General features: G+C 44.2%; 1 protein-coding gene across 1 annotated transcript in view; it reads left to right on the top strand.

Moving 5' to 3' along the window:
* Positions 1 to 25108, top strand: part of LOC144807915 (uncharacterized) — a 274167-nt gene that overhangs the window by 116852 nt on the left and 132207 nt on the right. The window contains exon 6 of the mRNA XM_078673506.1: positions 5713 to 5756. Within this exon, the coding sequence (XP_078529632.1) occupies positions 5713 to 5756 (44 nt within the window). The remainder of the gene's footprint in view (positions 1 to 5712; positions 5757 to 25108) is intronic.

The raw sequence follows: 25108 nt of genomic DNA, 5'->3' as shown, positions 1-25108 counted from the left end.
TTGACTAGTTTACCAGCGGGGAAGGCGGCTATTCCCACTGAATTTCACAGATTATTCTCTTGTCAATTTAAGGAATGTATTATGACCTTATTTGAACAAATACATAGTGGGGCAACTTCCCAGGTTCCTGTCCTCAGCCAAAATTATTGTATGTTCCTAGAACAAAACCTCCCCAAACGGCACAGAGGACGCCCAGAGTACCGACGGGAAGCGCATGGCTCCACCTACCTGAGCCGTAGCCAGGTGAGGCGCAGAGCGTACCTCCTACCACTAAGCGAGGAGGACTTGAATCTGTCGAGAGGACATTCGGTTCACTCAGCAGCAAAGTAATGCAAAAATCTTCTTTCTTTTACATTTCTGTACCTAAACACATCTCCAATTTCTTTTGTTGGGGGCACAAGCAGTAGAAAAAATAAACGGTCCTGTAGAATGCAGCAGGGCACCTAGGTGGGTCCACAGTCTGCTGAAACATGTCGACCTTTTAAAAACATAATTAGTAGTTATTTGTTATTCTACTATATTTTTGCACATTGTTTAGCTTTGGAAAACTAGGGGATACTCAATAAAAAAAATTTCTCTCCTTTTTCTCCAATTGTATATTCCTTCACTGCTTTTACACCACTATTCTCATTCACATGCACTGCTTTATTCAGTTGTCACGGTCAACAGCCTTATACCCAATACCACACTAGGGCAACCACTATTTCAACATCAAATGGTTGTAGGTTACTCTCCGTAGTGTGGGGAGTCCCAAATGATGAACAGGGCGACAACTGATGGGTACCTTTACAGCAGTGGAGATATCCTTGGGCACTTGATTGATTTTTCTTTCATGTGTAAATATTTTTCTTTGACAGTCAGGCGTAATCTAACATCACTTTTATTAGACCTACAATCACTCATGGTGTATTTACTGTTCCTAGAACAAACCAATACAGGAACTTGGTTCCTACCACCTGATTACTTTAATTAACGCAGATTCGAAAATCTATTCTAAACATTTAGCCACACGCCTGTCTCACGTAATTCATAGGATAGTCTCTAATTGACAACAAGGGTTTATTCCCGAGAGAGGCACAAGAGACCCTACCACAAGAGTTATTTCTCTCTTTGATGCTGGGGCCCCAAGGCTTTGATTCTGCTAGACCCTAGCAGAATGACCCAGCAGGTGTCTGCAGTAGCGGGAACATGTGACGGCTTGATGAGACAGCTACGGAAGCTTGCTGCTCTCCTGAGTTTTGCCACTCTCAGACTGGTTGTGTCGGTCATGATAGTATCATGTATTGATTACGGAAAAGCCGTGTACATTGGCCTCCCGGGAAAGCTACTTGCTAGACTTCAGGTCACAATTAATGATGCGGCCAGGATAATATTTAGACTGCCTAGAGGGGCTCATGCCACCCCTGTTCTACGACAGCTGCACTGGCTCCCAGTCAAGCAGAGAACTAAGATTAAGGACCTCTGCAGTGCGCACAAGGCCATTTACGGCCAATCCCCCACGTACATCAAAGATCGTCTAAACCTCTACACCCCCAATAGGGTGCTACGATCTTCAGAGGCCTCTTTTCAGCCTTACCTCCAAAGAGCCTTTTCCACCTCTATCCCCCCACTCTGGAACAAACTGCCAGAGAAACTGCGCAAGGAGCACACCCTTCTCCTCTTTAGGAAGAAGTTAAAAACAGTTCTCTTCTCAGAAGCTTGGGGCTCTCCCCAAATCTAATTCTTTACTTCCCCAGGCCAGAACGTGCCTCTTTCTCTTGACAGCGCTTCGAGACCTGACGGTGATAATGCGCTCTATAAATGCGAAATACATACATACATACATAGATACCTATGCCGATGATATTGCTCTTGTAACTTCTAACACTAGCCTTTGCTCTCAAGATAGTTGAAGAAGAAGCCTTACGTTTTGGAAATATCTCTGGATACTCCTTAAACAAAGATAAGACGCAAATGACAAGATACTGTTGGGTGGATAACTGAGTGGTTACAAATATTCTTAACAATATGACACCCAGTCTATTTGGGTGTCAGTATTACAGCTAGCCTGGATGAATTTTGACCCTCTCATTGGGAAGGCCAAAAAGGAGCTCTGCAGATTAAATCACTTACGTCTCTCATTGGTGGGTAGATGTAATATACTTAATATGATTTTTTCCCCCACAATCTTGTATTTATTCAGAGCTATTCCCATAGTTTTGTAACCAGTGGCTGAAGAAACTTGATGATGTATTTTTGAAGTTTTATGGGCTTATTCAAAACAGAGAAGATCACTTAAATTTATTTCGCTCTCAAAAGAGAGGGGTGGATGGGCCTTGCCTAACCGTAATTTATTTTATTGGGCCACTACTCTGGAGTATTGTATTATTTAATACATGAACAGCCTAGTGGTGTGGCCGATGATCATATTCCTTCTCCCGTTGAACTTTTCATTGGTGTGGAGGGATGGGGATGCCTTTGGCGACAGCTTGAATTTAGCTACTACAAAAGTGTCTGTTTTAAGACTCTTTTAGGCGCATATAAGGTTTGGGCATAGGTTCATAGACTGATGGGAATTGGTAGATTGAATTTCAGCATTCCCCAGCCAAAAAATAAGAACCTATGGGAGATTTCCAGGGATAAAATACATGCTAGCCTGGTTTAATGCCAGGCTGAATAGAGATGGCGCATTGTTTTCCTCAACTGGTTAAATACCTCCAAATGAAAGATTTCCTGGAACGCAAGGGGGGAGGACCAGCAGGCTTTTTAAAAATGTAATTAGTAGATAGACTGATGGTAAGAATAAATGCTGAATTGGGACAATAAGGCATTTTTAATAATGTACTGACAGATGATCTAGAAAAATACTCCCTGAAATGGAAAGATACATTGAGGATTTTGACAATTTTAATTTGCAGATCTTTTTCATTAGCATAGTCTGTTTTAATGTCGGCAAATTTACAAACTCAGATTTATAACACCTGTTTTCTTCTATATTTTTTTATTGCTAACTGGGGGAAGGTAAAGGAACAGAAACAGGTTGGGTAAATGCATACGGTTTGGGGGGGACCCTGCAGAGAGGCTCAACACATGTAGAGCAGGTTTTATGTCATTATGTACCAAAAATGGAGGCAATTTAACTCACATGTGTTCAGTGGGGAGCAGGTGACTGCTGGTATCTGTGCTAAACTACATGCACTTTAACTGGTACTTACAGCTAGATTCATCATTATCCAGTTTTGCGAGTCCTTAATAGCGATTCATAAGGAATCGCTATTAAGGACTTGCAAAATGGGATTCATGTAGGAATTGCAAAAAATATTGCGATTCCTACATCTTCTTTATTTGCGATTAGCAAATTGCTAATCGCAAATAAGGAATAACTCCCCATTCATTCCTATGGGCCAAAGGCCAAAGGCCCATAGGAATGAATGGGGAGTTATTCCTTATTTGTGATTAGCAATTTGCTAATCGCAAATAAGGATGCGATTTCAAGAGTGCCAGGGGTGTCCAAAGGACACCCTGTAGCACCCCTGAAAAGCAAATGTAGCCAAATGTTGCGCACACACATGTCCAAAGGACATGTGTGTGTGTAACATACCACTCAAAAAAATGCACTAAAGTGCATTTTTCCGAGTTTTCGCTATTTACCACGAAGTCTGACTTCGTGGTAAATAGCGGCCAGAAATTGCGAATTTGCAAATTGAAAATGGTTGATGAATTGCATTTAAGGAATCTCAAATAGAGATTCCTTAAATGCAATTCCTCTCAAAAATGCGATTTCGCAATTAGCGATTTTTGCATTTGGGATGATGAATCCCACATGCAAAAATTGCACTCGCAAAGGGCCAGATTCTCAGAATCTGGCCCTTTGCGAGCCGTTTTGTGCTTGATGAATCTGGCTGTATGTCCCTTGATTTCTATGCTTCGCCAATTTGTAGCACATTGGTGATGTTTTCCACACATGCATTTCTTTCATGCTCCATGGACATGTCTGTTGTACTACATACATGCTGTACTACATGCCCTTCGCTTGTTGGATGTTTTTTTTTAATAAGAAGTGGTCAAAAGTAATGAAAATCACAAAGTTTAAAGCATCATGTTCGTTATTTGACAGTGTACAATTGCTTAAAATATATATTTGCAAACTTCCTTTATAGGTATCACACATAATTTTGATTTGCTTACTACTCCCTTTCTGATGTACTTCTGGGAATTATGTAACACATAGTTAAATACGTTATATTTTACTTGTTATTGTCAGGATATTTGCTAATTTTGTCAAGAGCCTGTACTATGACTAACTCATTTTTGGGTCTGCCTTAGCACTTCCTTAATGTTAATTCAACAACAATCCTGTGGTAGCAGAAGTAACATACAACTTTTTTGTAAGGTAAAGCTGCTTTAATGATAAATACCAATAGTAGAAAAATAACAACACGATATATGCATCAAACATAGACTATATCATACAAAATGTATAAGTAAGAAGAGAAGCTGTTTGGCATTTTTTTTAAATATTGGGGAATAAAGGAGGGAAGGGAAAGGATAAGGGGAAGGATAGGAAAAAAAGACCATTTCCTAACAATATCATAAATTATATAATGAGAAATATAATAACTATATATAAAACGGGAAAAAGATAAATGAAGATTGAAAGACAGGGCGCAGAGAGATAAACATCTTAAGGTGGTTTTAAATTTTCAGAAGAAGTACAATTAATTTAATTAGGACCAAAATATCTAAAAATGAAGTTAATGCTAGGCAGTATAAATCGCCATAAAAGAAGGGCAGCACAATGAAGCTAAAACATTGTCCAACCTAGAATAATGGCACACATTATACCACCAAGCTTTATAAGAAATATTGCGACAACATTTTCATTTAAGTGTTTGACCTTAGTTTGGTTTTAGCTTTTCAAAAAATTGCACTTAATTGTAACATATAACTTTTGACCTCTAGTGACCTTACAGGATTTAACCTCCCTGTCGCACCCTTAACACACCAACAGCTCCTTATTTATACAGTCGGGATAAGAAGCAGACCGGGAGTAGAAACAACAGAGCATGAATGGCACTCATGTATAGTGACCACTTTGTGTACCTGCCATTGTCTCCCTGACCTCTGATACCAAACCTAAAAAGAGCAGGTGCAGTGATACCAAAGGGCATGCAGAGTAACTGGCTACTGTCTGATAAATATTTTTAAATGTGATAGCTAGATTGGAGGAACACAGAATCTCACCTGATCACTTTCACTTTACCCAAAATTCTTTGCTCAGAGAGTCATATTTATAAGGCGCTTTTTGTAAAGGTTTGTTATTGTATCACAACAAGAAGCCTTCAAGTAAATGAATATCATGTGACAATTATAACAGTGTTAATGTTCTTCTTAGCTGTGTATCAAATATGTAGCGATTTTAATTGCAAATACAGGATTTCTTTATTCAATTTGCAATGATGAACATGAGGCTTTTTTTGTAATTAATAATCATTTTAGATTTCTGTTATATAACAAGTCCAGAGTAAGTTGTCAAAGATCACCTTTTTTCCTTTATGTGATATAGCACATTGCTGAATATTAAAGTTTTTAATAAAAAATATTTCCTGTTATATGCATTATTGCAATACATTTTAATTAATCCAAACAATGGAAATAAAATTGGTGTTTTTAATGTCTTGACAACAGCCAAGTGGAGGTTGTGCTACAAAATTTGTTTTGTATCTATTTTAGACAAAAAGACGACTTTGACCACTGCTAAAGCGGAAGAGAATGTGGTAAGTGTAATACACAATATTATGCATAATTACTTGAAGGAAATTAATCCTAGTCTCAAATTCTCCTGTTATATATTGAGATAAATAAGGTTCTTTACAAAATATGTATCTATTCTGCATTTATGTTTCCCTAGGTATGCTAACTGTATCTCCTAGAAAAACTAAGGGTCCGCAGAGACTTTTTAAATTTAGCACAAAAGCCCCTCGCTCCTGCAAACTAAAATCCTGGATGAACAATAGTTGATAGCAGAAGACAAAGAAAACCATTACTCTATAGATACTTACATGTTTAGGGGGCAGAGTCTGCTTAATTAAACGTTTGATCTTTTGTCCTGAAATCCTAATGCCCTTAGGGATAAATATTATTTCTTTAACAGGCATCTTATATTTGTTGAGAGAATTGAGAGAGGATTTTTAATCCAAGAACCACACTTTAGTAATGTGTGATTTCAGAAATGTATCAGGTACACCAATCTGCAACCTAAATGTGGAGATAAATAGTTTTCTCCCTCAGATTTGTGGTGGGAACACAGAATTCCTCTTAACGACAAATAATAGATTAAACTGGCATCTCAACTAAAGACAGTCAGGGTGAGAGGTTGCAAGTGACATCATTGAACATAGCGGGGATCCTTCAAAAGCTGACCAATTAGGATTGGGTTTCCCTCAAACGAACATTCTACATAGTATGCTCCCAAGAGACATGGGCTATTGACACTGTGTACATTGATGGATTCAAGAATTATTGCTCTCCGTCAATCCCGTCATCAGCAGCAAGGGGGAAGGAGGGTCTGGTAGAGGTTATGCTGTTATTTGATTCAACATGTTGTCTCAACAAACCTAGTCAATGTATTTTTGGTACATTTTTATTTTAATTATTTTTCAGCACGTATTACTGGAAATCCATTCATGTAGCAAAAGGTGATATAAAGCAATTATGTAGGTGGGCGACCTTAATATTGAGCAATGTACATATAGCAATAATTACATTTGTGGTGTCGCCGATGGAGAAAGGGAAGAGGTAAGTAATTTTAAACACGGCCTATAGGGAAGCATTAAATAAAATCATCCTATAAATAATATTTCATTTTCATCTGATTTCATCTCACGAAATATCACACATGTCCCGACATTTGTAGGCAGGGGTAAGGGCAGAACAATTTACTTTGACTTTGCAATACTTTCTAAAGATCTTACATGGAAATAATTAATCCATGAGGTGCGTCCCTTATCACATAGTGATCACAACCCCATCATCTTATGTTTTAACATCCAGCTGCAATTGAGGGATAGTGGCTTACTGGCCCTCAAGTTAATTTTTCTCCGGAACATGGAGTACGGACAAAATGGGATCGAATTTACCCAAATAAATTCTTCTAAGACTTAGTTAAAGACCCTATTCAGGATATTTCCCAATGCCTCTCAGCGGAGGCTGATCGTAATAAAATCCGGGATAGATACTCGCCGATTTGCGAGACAGCTACTCGACTACTTAGAAACAATAGGCCACCTAAAGGCAATACATTGCACTCGCGGTTCAACCTGGACTGCATTTCAGCTTTAAAAGCCCTTAACCCGTTGGCTGCATTGAACGTTCAGCTCCAGTGCTGAACGTTCGAAAAACAGATGGGGCAGCGTCAGCCAACGGACGTGCGCAGCACTACCAAGGTTAAAAAAGCCACCAACTCTATCCCGCACATCACAGAGCAGGTAAGCTCAGCTCAAAACATCTATAAAATGCACTAGCACCCAGGAAAAGGGAAATCAGGGACAATGCGTGGGCAGACCTAGATAAAGAGGCTCATCATAAGACAGTTAGCTTTTTTGGGAGATTATCAATAGACCATTCCTCACAGAGTCCCCCTTAAACAGAACTGAATGTCAGGTCCTAGAATTGGGGTGGGCAAGTCATTTCTCCAATTTTTTTATGCTGAAGACCATCCGGATGAACCCTGTAGAGAACTCAGAATTGCCCCACTCTTTTTTGACGATATCTGGCTGAGCAAATGTATTGACTTAAAAAAGCGGTCACTAAGGCTATTCAGAGTGCTGTCCTAGGCAAAGCCCCTGGCCCCGACGGAGTCCCCATTGACATGTTAAAATCTAATTTGGAATTTTGGGGCCCATTAGTTACTAATGACTTTAAAGCAGTTGTGAAGTGGGCCCCAATTAACACATGGAAGGAATCATTTGTAGTGGCTATATTTAAGAAAGGGAATAGGAATTGCGCATTTTTTTGTTAGATGCCCCTGTAAAAACTCTACGACAGGTGAGTCTGGAAAAACTGGAAACATGGGCCGAAAATAACTCTTTCTTTTCAAAGGTTCAATTCAGGTCTGTTGACCATCGAACAGGCACTGAAATTATCCCTTATCTCAGGAAAATATATCAAGGCCAGGAGCGGTTCATTATATATGGCGCTTATGGCTGTGCTTTTTACTTGGTGGTTAGGGAAATGCTGTGGTCATTAACCCCTTCAGCGCGGCGCGAATTTTCGCGCTGTGCTGAAGGTTCTAATGAGCCTATGGGCTCATGACGGAACGGTTCCGTCATGAGCACAGCCCACCCGACGCTCATGACGGAACCGTTCCGTCATGAGCATGGAAGGGGTTAATGGAGGTAGCTAGGCTGGATTCACCATTGCTGAACCTCATAAGGTGATTACACTGGGATACCACCGCCACGGTCCACTACACTCAACAAGGTGTTGGTACCCAACCAATAAAGGTAGCCAGAGGGGTCAGGCAGGGTCTGGCACCTTTTTTGGTTCTATTTTATATTAATTTCCCAGACAAAGCCCAGTTGTTTTATATGCGGATGACAAGTTTTTGTCTCACAAACAGCAATTGGCATTCAGAAACTTTTAAATGGTTTTAATAGAAATCGTTTATTTTAACTTGAGGTCCAAAACAAACTATAACAAAATCTTTTTTTATTGGCGAGACCGCAATCACAATGGTTGTCCATTTCAATTATTTAGGCAACCTGTTCGAAGCAAACTTGTTATGGGGTGGCATGACCAGTCAGAGGATACAGAAAATGGGAGTAGTAAGTGAATCTATTATTAGATTGGCAAAAAACTGGGGCACAAGCCAGTTAAAGAGATGGTCCAGATATATAAGTCTAAATGTCTGGGTGTGGGAACATATGGAGCGGGCGTGGGGTGCCACAAAACACCCCCCAGAATGCAGGCATTTGAAAAAGAATCTTTTTCTGTTATTGGCTATCCCGAAATCGACCCCAAGATTTATATCCCACAATGAACTGGGTTTGAGCTATTTAGAAACAAAGATAAAATGGCCCCCCTCTTACTCTAGGTCAAAATATGGATTTCCCCACAAGCGGGTTTTTCAAGAGACATTTTAGGCAATTACCTATACTTGGACAATAGATGCTCTATCCCGTGGTTGGCATATGTAAAGAAATCAATCAATCAGGGGTTTATATAGCGCACTACTCACCTGTGAGGGTCTCAAGGCGCGGGGGGGGCAGCGGCTCCCGGTCAGTCAAAGAGCCAGGTCTTGTGGTCTCTCCTGAACGTGTGCAGGGTTGAGGAGTGTCTGATGTTCACAGGGAGCTCGTTCCAGGATTTCGCTGCGATATAGCAGAAGGTTCTCCCACCGGTTTTGTTTCTGTGGATGCGGGGGACCTCCACCAGGGGGAGGTCGGCAGAGCAGAAGTTTTTCTTGGGTACATGGAAGAATAATCTCTCATTGAAGTATTTGGGTCTGATGCTGTTGAGGGATTTGTAGGCGTGGGTGAACAGTTTGAAGATGATCCTCTTTTTGACGAGGAGCCAGAGGAGGCCTTGTAGGTGTTGGGTCATGTGCGCTTTGCGCGATGTCCTGAGGACGAGTCTATCTGCTGCCTTCTGGATGTGTAGCTTGGGTAGAAGAGTTTTGTTGATTCCGGCTTGGAGGGCGTTTCCGTAGTGCAGTCTGCTGGTAATGAGTGCGTGCGTGACGGTCCTTCTGCTGTAGGGGGGATCCATTTGAATGTCTCACGGAGGATGTGAAGGCAGTTGAAGCTTGTGGATGCGGCATTGTTGATCTGGCGGTTCATGGAGAGGGAGGAGTCAAGGATGATGCCAAGGTTTCAAGCGTGGTCTGTAGGGGTGGGTGGAATCCAGAGGACGGAGGGCCACCAGTTGTTGTTCCAGGCGGAGGTGCAGGGTCCGAGGATGAAGACTTCAGTTTTCTCTGAGTTTAGCTTCAGGAAGCTGTCCTTCATCCAGGCTGCCACATTCTTCATTCCTTCCTGGAAGCAGAGTCTGGTGTCTTCTTTGTGAGTGAGAGGATGAGTGTCGTCCTCGTAGGATACGATGCTGAGCCCATGCTGTCGAAGGATGGTGGTGAGGTGGGGTTATGTAGATGTTGAGGAGCGTGTGGCTGAGTGATGATCCCTGGGGTACTCCGCAGCTGATTTCTGTGGGTTTGGAGAGGAAGGAAGGGATTCAGATCCTCTGGGTTCTGCCGGAGAGGAAGGATTGGATGCAGTCGAGGGCGGCTATATGTATTCCCGCGTCGTGAAGTCTGGCTGCAAGCGTGCGATGTGAGACGGTGTCAAAGGCTGCGGAGTGGTCTAGAAGGATGAGAGCTGCGGTGTGTCCCTGATCCAGTAGCATGCAGATGTCATTGGTGGCAGTGAGGAGGGTGGTCTCGGTGCTGTGATTGCTGCGGAATCCAGATTGGGAGGCATCCAGGATGGAGTTCTCTTCTATGAAGGTGGTCAGCTGGGTGTTCACGAGTCTCTGGGTGACTTTGGCCGCAAAGGGGAAGAGAGAGATGAGCGGGTAGTTTTTCAGGTCCGTAGGGTTGGCTGTTGGTTTCTTGAGGAGGGGTTTAACCTCCGCCTGTTTCCAGTCATCTGGGCAGATGGTTGATCTGAGGGAGGCGTTGATGGTGCGTCCCAGTTCGGGTGCGATGACGGCAGCAGCCTGTGGAATATGTGCAGTGCACAGGGGTCCATTGAGGCTCCTGAGTGGGTTCTCTTCATGGTCGAGGTGATGAGTTTGATGGTAGAGGGATCCCAGGACATGATTGTAGGCTTAGAGTGGGGGTGGATAGGGGGTTGTGTTCGCCGTTGGTTCGCTGAAGTTGTCGTAGAGGGCCTTGATCTTCAAATGAAAGTAGGAGCTTGAGCTTGTCGCAGAGTTCCTGGGAAGGTGTGACGTCCTTGGTTTCGCTGGTGGGTTTGTCAAACTGCTGTATGACGTTGAACAGTTCCTTGGAGTTGGTCACGTTGGTCTGGACTTTGTCTCTTATGAAGGTCTGTTTGGTGTCTCTTATGCCCTGGTGGTATTCCTTCTGGGTGCTCTTGTGGTTGTTCCGTGAATCCGTGGCTTTTAGGTTTCGCCAGGATTTCTCTAGGCGTCTACAGGAGAGTCAAGTCAAGTCAAGTCAGAGAATTTATATAGCGCACTACATACCCAGAGGGTCTCAAGGCGCTTAGGGAGGGGAGGAGGATTACTTGTCAAATATCCACGTTTTAAGTTGCTTTCTAAATGCTAGGTGGTTCTGGGTAAGGCGAAGGTAGGTGGGGAGTGAGTTCCATGTTTTAGCTGCCAGGTATGAGAAGGATCTGCCTCCCATGGTGGTCTTGTTGATGCGGGGTACAGTGGCGAGGGCTTGGCTGGAAGAACGTAGTTGGCGGGAGGGGGTGTAGAAGGACAGTCGTGAGTTGAGGCATTCTGGTCCGATGTCGTAGAGTGATTTGTGTGCGTGGGTTAACAGTCGGAAAGTGATCCTCTTATTGACGGGTAGCCAGTGGAGGTCTTTCAGGTGGCCAGAGATGTGTTCGTTACGCGGGATGTCTAATATGATCCTGGCTGAGGCGTTTTGGATTCGTTGGAGTTTCTTCTGGAGTTTAGCGGTAGTACCTGCGTAGAGGGTGTTTCCGTAGTCCAGTCGGCTCGTGACCAGAGCATGGGTGACTGTTTTTCTGGTTTCGGTGGGGATCCAGCGAAATGTTTTTTTGAGCATGCGAAGAATGTTGAAGCAGGATGAGGATACGGCGTTGACTTGTCTGTTCATTGAGAGAGAAGAGTCCAGGATAACGCCTAGGTTCCGTGCGTGGTCTGTCGGGGTGGGTGCTTTTCCAAGGGCTTCCGGCCACCAAGAGTCGTCCCATGCAGAGGGGGATGTACCTAAGATGAGGACTTCTGTTTTATCTGAGTTCAGTTTCAGACGGCTTTGTTTCATCCATTCGGCAACTTCTTTCATTCCTTCGTGTAGGTTTGTTTTGGCGGTGCTGGGGTCATTGGTGAGAGAAAGGATCAGTTGAGTGTCATCCGCGTAGGAGATGATGTTGAGGTTGTGTTGGCGAGCGATGGCCGCGAGGGGGCTCATGTATACGTTGAAGAGGGTGGGACTGAGTGAGGATCCTTGTGGTACGCCACAGATGACTTCAGTGGCTTCGGACTTGAATGGTGGAAGGCGGACTCTCTGGGTTCTTCCGGTGAGGAACGAGGTGATCCATTCGAGTGCTTTTCCTTGTATTCCGATGTTTCTGAGGCGTTGTAAAAGGGTGCTGTGGCAGACTGTGTCGAAGGCTGCAGAGAGGTCGAGGAGGATGAGGGCGACTGTGTCTCCATTGTCCAGTAGGGTTCGAATGTCGTCTGTTGCTGCGATGAGGGCGGTCTCAGTGCTGTGTTTTGCTCGGAAGCCAGATTGTGAGGAGTCGAGGGATTTGTTGGCTTCGAGGAAAGCGGCGAGTTGGTTGTTGACAGCTTTCTCGATGACTTTGGCTGGGAAAGGAAGGAGCGATATGGGGCGGTAGTTTTTGAGTTCGGTGGGGTCCGCTGTGGGTTTTTTCAGAAGGGCGGTGAGTTCAGCGTGTTTCCAGCTTTCCGGGAAGGTGGCGGAGTTGAAGGAGCAGTTGATGACGTCTCGGAGGTGCGGTGCTATGACGGAGTCTGCTTTGTTGAAGATGTGGTGAGGACATGGGTCTGTGGGGGATCCTGAGTGGATAGAGTTCATCAGGCGGATGGTGTCCTCAGTGGAGATTGGGTTCCAGTCGTTAAGAGTGTTCGAGGGGGGGGAATGTTCAGCATGAGGTTGGGTGGGTTGGTCTCCGGGTTGGTTGTCGAAGCTGTTGTGGATGTCCGCAATTTTGTTGTGGAAGAATAGAGCTAGGGAGTCGCAGAGGGCTTGAGACGGGGTGATGTCGTTGGAGTTGGCCGAGGGGTTGGTGAATTCCTTGACGATGTTGAAAAGTTCCTTGCTGTTGTGGGCGTTGTTGTCTAGTCGATCCTTGAATGCTGTTTTCTTGGCCTTTCGGATTAGTTGGTGGTGTGTGCGAGTGGCGTTTTTGAAGGCGTCCTTGGTGCTAGTGGTTGGGTCTTTTTTCCAGGCCTTTTCAAGGGAGCGGCAGAGTTTCTTGGACTTCTTAAGATCATCGTTGAACCATGAGGCCTTCTTGCTGCCAGGTTTGCGTTGACGTTTTTTCAGTGGTGCTAGGATGTCGGCGGTGCTGGATAACCATAGGGTGAAGTTGGCGGCGGCTTGGTCTGGGTTAGAAGAGTGGGCTGGGGTGTTTAGAAGGAGTGATGAGGAGATCTGGTCGATGGTGATTTTGTTCCAGTTTCTTTGCAGAGTTGGTTGGAGGTGGTTGGTGGGTTTCGGCTTGTTGTAGGTGAAGTGAACGCAGCTGTGGTCAGTCCAGAGGAGATCCGTGGTGTGGCTGAAGGAGACATGATTGCTGGAGGTGAAGATGAGGTCGAGTGTGTGACCTGCTATGTGGGTGGGGGAAGTGACCAGTTGTTTAAGTCCGAGGTTGGCGAGGTTGTCCAAGAGGGTGGTGGTGTTGCGGTCGTTGTTATTTTCAAGGTGAAAGTTGAGGTCTCCCAGAAGGATGTAATCTTTGGAGGGGAGCGCGTGTGGAGTGATGAAGTCCGTGATGTCTTCACTGAACTTTGCGCGGGGTCCTGGTGGTCTGTAAAGGAGGGTGCCTCTGAGTGTGGTCTTGGGGTCGATGGCTTTTTGAAGCTCTGTGGTGAAACAGGCGGCTTTCAGAGTGCGTTGTTTGGTGGGGGAGGAGAAGTGCGAGCTTGTCTACACAGCAGGAGACCCAGCGGTGAAATTCCCTGACTGCGGAGTTGGTGTTGTTCGTGGTGATAGGGGAGTTTTGATGGAGGGTGGTGCTGAGGTGCACCTCTGTGACCTCGCTCAGCTTCCATTGTGACGGGTGCAGGGCGGGTTTGGGTGCGGTGGTGGAGTTTAAGGTGAAGTGGACGCAGTGGTGGTCAGTCCAGAGGGGTTGGGTGTTGTGGCTGAAGCGGATGTTAACTTCAGTTCTTAACTATCTGTCTTTTTCAAAAATGCATAGGAAAGATCACTACTTAACCTGGGTAGAAAAGCCAGAACATAAATTTTATCTTACAAGGCTCAGGTCAAACACAATTCATTTTTGGTCACTTTCCCTAACCCTGGCTCCTGGTTTGAATTTCTTCCGGTTTGCCCATATACCAACTCCTCATCACAACAACGCACTTTATACTTTTTTGCACTTTATACAGTAGCTTGAGAAGACGGTTTTTATGACCACTTTTAAAGCATAAGCAATTTATTTCACACCAAGAGAGATTTATTTTTTAGAAATGTTTAGAAACCCCTATCCTCAACTACATTTTATCCACTTTAAAGATGAGAAGGAGGTATGCTTTTTAAGGATAGCTCTGAGAATGCTAATAGTTTTAATGAGCGCTAAACACTTGGAGTGTCAAATATATAATTGTATATATTGTTTAAAGTTTATATAATTGGGCAAATGTCATATTTAATGAGGTTCTAAATCTGTTTTATTCTAATGTGCAAAAAATGTAATAGTATACTTTATTTTTGTATTTTTATGGCCATTGTTATGGCCGAGTAAAGACTATTGAACTGAACTGGTGGAAGTCATAATTGCTTAATGCAGACTAAAGAGGAGCACAGCCACATCAGATTTTGAGCATACAACTTTAAGATAATAGTAACATACATTTGATCTGATGTGAACTCACTTACATAGCCAGCTGATATCCTTATAATGGGGCATGGATCTACGACACCTAGACTTTAAATACAACTGGTTTGGGCTATTTTCTAGTATACACCTTCCCATCGTAATAACTGTTGAATCCTTAACCTCAACAAAGAGGGACTTCTGAGCCCATTGCTAGGTAGCACATGCTCCTACAAGGGGTAGGAGAGGATGCCTGACATAAGGTAACACTCAGGGCAATATTCCAAGCCTTCCTCTAAAACAGTAGTGTGTTCCCTCTGTTTACACTCTGCCATATTGGGAGTATACCTGATCAACACTCCAGACTTTATTCAGGGATAGCTAACTTAAATGAGGATGCTGCACATTTCTTGCTGTTTTAGTTCTGATTGATTTATGCGAGTGGGACATCTGCATTTCATTTTACCTTTATTTTTATTGGAACGCTGTTGACATTATGCACTTTATTTTAGTTTAACATTTTTGGGGACCATCTTTTTGCTGCTAAGGTGGGTGGTCAAGGTCTTATTCCCAAGCCTTCCTTCAAAGTGGTATTCTTTTCTCATTTCCTACCCTTGGCAATACTGGGAGTACACCGGGCTACCAGCTTGCCCGGCGCCCTAGGCCATGTTAACGGATCCTCATTTAAATGCTCCCATGCCTGTGGTGTGCCAAAGGCAAGCCTATCAGTGCCCATCCGTCCCTTAGCCAGCCACGCTGCCAGTTTGGGTAATCAGGTGAGCCCTGACTCCCTTTTGACTATGTGCAATGCTTCTCTTAGCACTGTGAAATCCCCAGAGATATTGAAGATATATTCTGATTGCCCTAAGCTAATGTCTCCTACTGCTGCAACTGCTTTGCAGCAGCCAGGAACAAATCCACAACAAAGGCTTCAGGTCCTTATGTTATTATTAATCTCATCATTATCAATTTACTTCCCATCCTTAGAAGTAGCAACTCTAAAGAAATTTGCAGCACCTTTATTTTTGCAAGTGTACTGAAGGAAGCACACTATTAGTTTAATAGCAATATATGTGGCAACTACAATTAGAACAATAGCAATAATGAATTCAAATATTTTTATATCCCAAGAACCAAAAACCTTCCCCAGCCACGTCCAAATGCTGGTGGGACTTAGGTCAGGGCTGCATTGAATCTTGTGTCATTTATTTACCCTCTGCTCTATGTTGTCTATCTGCTTGTGTATGCTAATTGAGGTTTTGGATGATGAGTGCAATATTCAGTCTCTCTATTTGTACAGATCCCGTCTGTTGCTGCTAGGAGATAATGTAAAGCCATTATCATTAGGATCAGTTTCCTGTCAAGTATGATATTTCTTCTAAAATGTTAGGATTTCTTACCATCTCCTCCGTTTCATGATCATCAAAGTGTCTGATGGCCGGAACAATGTATCTTGGATTTCAAGTTCTCCTCCAATTTAATCACAGCCAAAGGTAGGCTTGTGACTCAGAAATGAATCATGCATGACTTTCTTGCAGGTACTTGGGAAACACTGGTCCATGGGGAAGGTGATATTCAATGGGAGATAACTTAAAATGAAGGTGCTACATTGTTAAATTATATTTGCTATATCTAGCAAAAATCTTAGAAACATTTGCTCTTTCTGTTTGCAAATAAATTATCACTTAGTCGTTGCAAGTTGATCCACATCTGACATATTACAGTTCAAAAGACTGTTACATTTTTCAAATCCGAGGAAGGAAGAGGGGAAGATGCAGGCACACTCTGGCAGTCTGTACCCATAGTGGAAAAGATGAAGGTAAGTGTCAGTAAAACTGATGAGTACTCCAATTCAAAGCAATGCTATCTCTCACAAAAACAGGCACTTGTGTGAATGTCCATCATAAGGCGCAGCAACACATATGAGTTACCCTTTCAAGTCAAGCAACAGCTCAGTGGAAGAGAAGATTCAGTACAGTTCAGTCTGGGATAATTCCCCATTGTGCAACATGAAAGTGCCCCACCATCAGCCAGATGGTGAAAGCAACAATGATAACAGGCCAGGCCCACATGGGAATCCAGTATCCAGAAGGAAGAGGCAGCTTAGGCACCTTACCGTGAATGGAGTTAATAGCGATGAGAGGCTTTCAGGTCTGTCTCATGTGAAAGTGGTTAAGCAGGCAAAAGGTCTGGACACAGAGAACTTGGCCCACCAACAGATAATAGGAATGCAGCAGGTTCAGTTTCAGCAGAAGGTCCGGGTCAAACATGATTTTCCCACATAAAAAGATCTAACTAACCTATCTTTTTATGTGCTGACACTCATAAATATACTACTAGTAAAATACCTTTGTGAACAGCAAACAGTCGCAAACTTACGCAAATGTGTGAGCTTCCCTATGTGACTCAGGCTCACAGCGAAAACAACGGTTCCCTTTTGTAAAGGCTAGTGTCAGTCTTGTGCAACCAAACTGTACTCTGACAACACTCCCAGGTCCAGCACAATTTGGTGCTAATTTTGAACAGTGGGACTCGGTTTCCCAGGGTAGACATTGGCATAGTGTGACGGTCAAGCGATTGTGACTACTAACTTGCCAGAACGGGCATCTTTAGCTTTTGTGGCCCTGGAGTTGTAAAATAAAGTTAGCCAACTTTGTCTTGGAGTTGGCGCAGGAGCAAGTATTACACAAAACAGGCACCACAGTCACAGTACTCTCTTTGCTAGCCCACGGATTAGCAGGTGAACTCTAGTCTTTGCCGCAATCCATCTAGTCAGGTCCAGGGAACAGCAGAGCAGTCCTTCTTTCGTTCTTTCTCCAGTCCAAATGTTATCTGAGGTGTGGGTGCCAGTGTTGCCATATTTATGCTCGGTGTTGGAACTGGCCCTTCTTGCAGGGTCATCCCCAAACTCTTTGCTTCTCCCTCTGCTATTTTTCCTGACCCGTGGCTGTTGACAATAGGACTCTGCGCACTCTACCACTGCTGATCAGTGCTAAAGTGCATATGCTCCCTGTGTAAATTGTTATGATGATTGGATATACATGATTGTCATATTTGTATCACCAAGAAGTCCCTAGTAAAGTGCACTGAGTGTGCCAGGGCTGGTGATGACAAATGCTACTAATGGGCCTGCAGCACTGATTGTGCCACCCACATGAGTAGCCCCAAAATGGTGTCTCAGGCCTGCCACGGCAGTGCCTGTCTGCAGTCTGTGAACTGCCATGTCCTCCTGGTCAGTGTCCCCACTGACCAGGCCTAACCCTTCCCTTTTTGTGCACATTGGTCGCCCCTATGGAAGGCCAAAGGTAACCCCCGGGCAGGGTGCAGTGTATGTGAAAGGTAGAGAATGTACTGGTGCAGGTGACATGCTTTGGTAGTGAATTACAGCCATTTTCGTTTTTCACAATTGTAAGGATATCTTGCTCCATAGGTTAACATGGGGGGTGCTGGCTACAGTGGCTACCAGCATTTCTTCCCATAGGAACAAGATAGGACATACGAGTCTAGTATCCCTGAACTCAGACTTTAATAACACATCTTTTAGGAAAGGTTGTTTTTGAATCCTGTGTTTGAGAACAGCACTTTTAGAAAGTTGTTGTTCTCTTGTCTGACCTTCCTGTGTGCCTTGGCCTGTTTGTGTATTGACTGTCTGGTTTGAGAGTGACAGGGGCTGGGGATTCCCCAGGAGGCTGCCTGAGTCAGCCCTAGGCTGAATGACTGCATTTGCAACTTGAGTGGTGGGAGGAGATAGCACCTGGGCCTGAATAGGGCTGTGCCTGCCTTCCAAAATGCTGGCTCCACCTCCTGCTGGGCGGCTGACGACCCTGCCCCTCACTCTGAAAGGAAAGGAGAAGCCAGGAAAACAAAGTGCTCAAGAAACACCCAGAACTGGTTCAGACCGGGCTTAGGGCCCAAATGCACAAAGAGAACAAAGACTTTTATTATTATTTTTATTATTATTATTATTATTATTATTATTTATTAAATTTATATTGCGCACAGCTACCCGTAATGGGTTTCCCGGCGCCAGGGACAGACTAGAGAAGAAAACAAGCAATTGCTAAAGAAGGAGAAAGAACAAGAGCAGTGACCGGACTAAAACAGAAAAGTTTTCCGTTTTTTGCGAAAAGCAAAAAGGTTGGTCTCTGTTTTTAGCGCCACCGGAAGAGCATTCCACATCTTCGGCCCCAAGTGTGCGAATGAGCGGCCTCCCATTTTTGCCAATCGGATTCTTGGAACTACAAAATTGGCTTTATTTGATGACCTGAGAGAACGACTGGGCTGATATGGCTGAACAAGATTGTGCAGGTAAGTGGGGGCAGAACCCTGACGAATCTTAAACAGGAGACACAAGGTTTTGAAAGCCACACGATCAGGAATTTTTAACCAGCGAAGGTCACACAGGGCTTGCGTTGCAGACATTCTCCGTGGAACATTGCACAAAAGGCGGGCAGCTGAGTTCTGTACAACCTGGAGTGTATTCATTGTAGCTTTATCGGCTCCTAGATAAAGCACATTGCCATAGTCGATACGGGACATCACAAGGGCCTGAACAACAGTTCTTCGAGTAGACTCAGGCAACATCCATAGGATCTTCTGCAACCAGCGTAAGGTATTAAAGCAGATTGCAGCAACCTTGGTTGCCTGTTGTCGCATCGAGAGTTTCTCGTCGATTAAAAAACCGAGGTTACGGGCAACTGGCACGGGGGTAGGCAGTGGACCCATATCACTGGGCCAGTGTCTAGGGCCCCACAGATCTTTATGTTTGCCTAGTATGATAACCTCAGTCTTATCTCCGTTGAGCTTTAGCAGATTGACTTGCATCCAAGCCGCAACACGAGAAAGGCCAATTTTTAGGGCAGAGGTGTCCTGAACCCTGCTGCCTGACAAGGAAAACACAATCTGCGTGTCGTCTGCATATGAGTATATGGACAGACCGGCGTCCTCTACGATAGTAGCGAGGGGTCTGATGTAAATATTGAACAGCAAAGGGCTCAATATAGACCCCTGAGGGACGCCGTAAGCAGATGAACAAATCGCCGATTCAGCTTTGTTTGAAAATACCTGAAATGTGCGCTCATTAAGAAATGAGGCCACCCAGGCAAGCGCAGATCCAGCAACACCAAGGGAGTGAAGGGACTCCAATAGAATGGGATGCGACACGGTATCGAAAGCCGCGCTTAAATCCAGAAGGATAAGCGCAAAGGTCTCACTACTATCAATACCGTGTCGGAGTCGCTCAGTCACCCCTAGGAGTGCGGATTCGGTGGAATAGTTAGCGCGAAAGCCTGATTGGGATGGATGAAGATATCCCGTATTTTCAACAAACTCATTTAGCTGGATGTTGACATGGCGTTCCAGTATTTTGGAGCAAGCTAGCAGCAGGGATATAGGCCTAAAGTTGGCAAGGTTAGTGATGTCCGCACCAGATTTTTTTAGTAAGGGAACGACCATGGCATGTTTCCAATCCTGTTCAACCCGGGATTCACTGAGGGAGATGTTAAGTAACCTCATTAGGAATCTTCGTGGTTCAAGGTCAAGTTGTTTCAGTATCTTCATGGGGACAGGGTCTCGAGGAGAGCCTGACCTAATGCTTTTTAAGCACGACAGGAAGGACACATCATCAAATAGTTTCCAGTTGTACAGAGACTCAGTAGGAGGGACGGAAACATTGCAACAAAAACCAGGTAAGGACGGGTCAATAGAAGGTGGAAGGAAGGCTAAGGATTGATGGATGCCCTGAACCTTAGATATAAAAAAGTCCGCAATAGCATTGCAATGTATACCATCTAGAGCCGGCAACGCGGGAACAGTGTCAGCACCTGTAAGTTTCTTAACAGTAGCAAAAAGAGTCCGAGGACAGTTCTGCACTGAAGTGATTGTAGAGGTAATGTAAAGAGCTTTGGTACGTTTACAGTTGGCGTGATAAGCTTTTAGCTCATCTTTGTAAATCACTTTAGAGGAAACGGAATAAGACCTTCTCCACTTCCTCTCCAGGGCTTTACATTTAGCACGTTGGATTTTTAACTCATCCAAGTACCAAGGTGTTGGGGGACGCAAGGATCTAAATTTACTGCCAGAACGAGGGGCATGAACGGACACTGCATCTGTTAGCCACCTAGAAATGGGGGCATTCAAGTTTTGCTCAGTGTTAGTGAGAGATGGAATTGTCTCAGTCAGATGCAGATTGAAAGCAGCTATATCAATCCTGTCCCAGCGATAGGATGGTTTAGTTTCCTCTACATAATCACTGGCTATTTAGAGACCAGGTGGAAGCACAAAGTGTACAGCATAGTGATCAGACCAAACAAGCGGGCGCGCCAAATGAGTACAGTGAAATGAAATAGTGGAAATAACTGGGTTCAAAAGGTGACAGGCAAGATGAGTGGCTCCAGTATTGCAAAGTTTGAGGTTGAAAACCTCAAGATCAGAAAGAAAAGATTTAGTGAGGGGATTGTTGACATCATCTAGATGGATATTTAAGTCACCAAGAATGGTGAAGTTCTTTGATTTCAAAAGTATTGCTGATAGGCAATCAACAAGTAAGGGGATCCAAGAAGCAGCATTCCCCGGTGGCCGATAAATTAACAGGCCGGAAAGCGTCAGTTGAGGATTGATCATAAGTTTAAACAATGCAGCTTCACTACCTGGAAGATGTAGTGCTTCCAGTTTACATTGGTAGGTGGATTTAAAAATAATAGCAATTCCACCCCCTTTACCTGAGGGTCTATCCGGATGTAGCACAACATAATTGGAGGGAATAGCTGCAGCAATGTCCGGACCCGAACTGGCATGTATCCAGGTCTCGGTCAGGAACAAGGCATCAGGGGATTCCTCGGTTATGAAGTCATAGATGTCTAATTTGTTCTTGGGGAGCGATCTACAGTTTAAGCTCCAGAAATGGAGCGGAGAGGGAGGAGAAATACCACCCTTAGTAGGCTTCCTTTTCCCCCTATAGTGCTTGACATACTGTTGGGTTTTAGAGAGCTGCATTTTGCCAGTAGAGAAACCACAGCCAGAACAAGAAAAGTAATGACGCGGCAGAATACAAGAGGCACAAGGAGTGGGGGAAGAGGGTCGCAGTGAATGAAGAATCGCGGATGAATAACATACGCGACCGTCCCGAGTTAACATACCTGAAGTCACGTTAGCAGAGGACAGCCCGTCCTGCAGCCCGTCCTCAGCGCGGACGGGCGCAGACGGGCTGAACTCAGGCGTAACTCCGGCGGAAATCCGGCGATCCCGCTGCGCGATGACGCTGCGCGTCAGCATGGCTCGCTTAAATGCGCGCCCAGCCTGAAAGACTAGACTGCGCAGAACGCCTGGCGTCGTGAACCCCACCAAAGATGGCCGCTAGTCCGAGACGTGGGCAGGGACCCGTAAAATGCGGTGTTGAGGTCAATTACATGCGGTGAGCGGGAATGGGTGCGGTAAGCTGTAGGCCACTTTACAGTTATGTGAGTTTTAAAAGCAGGGTTTAAAGTGCAACCAAAATGAACTAATAAGGACAAAAACGGGTAATTTAAAAACTGCAGAAAGCAGCGTTAGCCAGCAGAGGTCTTCTCCGTGTAGCGCAAGCCTGAAAAGCGCTTACCTGAAGGTTTTAGGGGTATAAGTACAGGACCCCTGACAACAGAAGATTAGATCATCCTGGAATCAAGAAGGAACCCCTGCCAAGGAAAAAGCTGAAACTGAAGAAGGGAGATTGTCCAGCTGTTGCTGTGCTGGATTGCCCTGCTGTTGCTTTGCTGCCAAGGAGAGGAGAAGGACTTTGCTTTGTGCTGTGTCCCCTTGCTTGAAGGAATCTCCACGGGCCTGATAAGAGCTAGCTCCCTGTTCTGAAGTCCCAGGAACAAAAGTGTGGTATTGGGTTTCGTCAGATCTACATACTCTGCAAAAACTCTCGAACACCATAGAATAGAAGTTGGCACGGAAACTAGAAATGCAAAAAAAACACAAGTTTATTAGGACCCCATGGGGTGGTGGTACAATCCTACAGCACCCTTCGGTAATGCAAGAAGTATCATCCCGGACATCGGTGCGTGACCTCTTTTATACAGTTTTACAGCAATAAAAAGGTAGGCGGTATACTTTTGCACAGTTTAGGTACATATATGGGCATTTTTGGAACACAGCCAACTTGTGGGAGGAGTTTAGTACCACTGGTCAGTTTTGGAGAACATTCCTGAGAGGTGACGGTCACTAATCTAAAATGTTCGAGTACGCATGCGTGAGCTTGACCAGTGCTAAAAATAGCCAGTTGCTGGGCAAGTTAAATGGTCATCGGTACAGAGAAAGGACAAAAGGGCATGCTGACCACAAGGCAGCACGTTCATTTAAAATGGAAGCCAGGAAATACAAAATGGCCTCCGCAAAACATAGTCAAGTTAACAATGGAAGTTCGTGTAGCTGAGCTAAATGCTAACCTAATCACTGCCAAATTACGACAGACGGCCCTTTTAGCATTTAGCTCATTTTTGGCAATAGCTCATTTAGACGGAATGCAGGCAGTAATACATACAGAACATAAGGTAGGGCCACATTGAATACATAAACAAAGGAAGAAGAGTGTTCCAATGATCATACACAGGATAGTTAATAGTTTCCAACCCCAAGTACTAAGCAGAGTCCAGAACCAATTAGAGAATGTCCATGTACCATTTTCAGGATGAATTTCAGCATCGATTTTGTGTAATTTAGAAATAGCATCATACACAGATGGTGAATTATCTGGGACGTACACACAACAACTACTACCGATAATGCGGCATGCACCCCCACGATCAGCTAATACTATGTCTAAAACTATTCGGTTCTGGAGCGTTTCAATCCTAGTAATTTGGAGCTCCTCAGTCAAGTTCCCTAAGGCAGAAGCAGTTTCATTAGCAACAGCTTCCACAACACGTGTTAGCCGTCTTATTTTTCCGTTATTTAGGGCAGCACCAACAAAGGAAAACAGGCCTAAATTAAAATCTACATATTGCTGTAAAGAGGTGTCAGTTTGATCAATATTCTCAATCTCTAATGTTCTCTTAACCCTATTTAATATAAAATCATGATTATAATACAAAATCATTATGGTACATAGGCGGGGCAATAAATACAGGGGGTAGTACAAAAGATATGTAACAAGTTCCTAACCACCCAATGGGAAGACGGTGGTAACCCTTATTTCCACAAATAAAGTAAGTGTTTCGTGAGGCTACAAAAGCAATACCATTTGGTGTGTCAAATGTTAGAGTAGTAGTATATTCACTTTTCCCTACCGGAATAGTACCTTTATTTCGTACACATAAGTCAGCTTTGGTATCAATAACTGTAATCACATATAAACTGGACATATTTGCAATTCTTTGATTAGTGAAAATACGAGGTGTAGATACATTGTCCGGTTGATTTTCTTCCCATTCAAATTTAGTTCCGTCTGCCTGCGGGTAACCATCTCTGTCGTTATAACAAACTTTATTAAGTCGGAAAAGTAGTTTACCTTTTGTTGGCCATCTCAAGGTAAAGAGAAGAGTGTACCAAGCATTACAAGAACCATTATGAGAGAACGGAAGAGGAATAAGTGGAGTTCTTCCTTTCTTCTGATGTCCAGGCAACATTCCACATACCCAACAGTTCGAAGTGTTCGTCATATTATGGGTATGATGTAGAATTTGAATGAAGCTGTTATTTAAATAAGTCTGTCTTTGTCTCTCTTCATGATAAGGCAGAGTGAAATGTTCAGATGGGATTGGAGTGGTAGGCAGTAAATATTCTCTCGCCGGAATCAATCGTTCTACGATCCAGGCTATTACTGCTATTACCACTATAGTCGTAACAAAAAGCACAGCACCAAGAATTCTTCTGTTTCTCGTCGTAGTAGGTGCCATAGTTCAAAAAACAAAATTTTCAAAACAAAGCTAAAAAATAAAAATGAGTGCTGAGCTCCGAGGTAGCCGCTGGTTTCTTCTCCGAGATTCAAGACGGGTGTCGCTACACTGGACAGAACTGATCCCCCCCCCCCCCTTGATATTCTCGGCTTCCGTTTTCACAAACCTCAGAATGGTAACTCAACCAGTCTCGCACAAAACAACTATTTTCTTGGCCGTAGGTTATATTTCGCTCCACCAGAAACAGTGTGGTCCGGGAAGGCTCCCTCCGATTCGCTAGGCGTAGTAGCTGGGCTCTTTTCTGCATCCAAGATGTCTCGATAATCCGACAGCACCGCAGGATTCACCAGATCCGGAGAGACACGACGACAGTGAGTGGAATGCACCCACCGCTTCTTGTTCGTGACTTGCACAGCCGTCCGAGTTGCCAGCAACACTTGTTCAGGGCCACGCCACCTTGGCTCCAAGCTGCTGGATCTCTCGAACGACCGGATCATTACATGATCCCCAGGATGAAGATGGTGAGCCTCTCCA

This window comes from Lissotriton helveticus, chromosome 1_2 (assembly GCF_964261635.1).
Source record: "Lissotriton helveticus chromosome 1_2, aLisHel1.1, whole genome shotgun sequence".
Lineage (NCBI taxonomy): Eukaryota > Metazoa > Chordata > Amphibia > Caudata > Salamandridae > Lissotriton > Lissotriton helveticus.
Note: the sequence above shows the minus strand (reverse complement) of the source record. Positions and strands in the feature narration are given on the sequence as shown.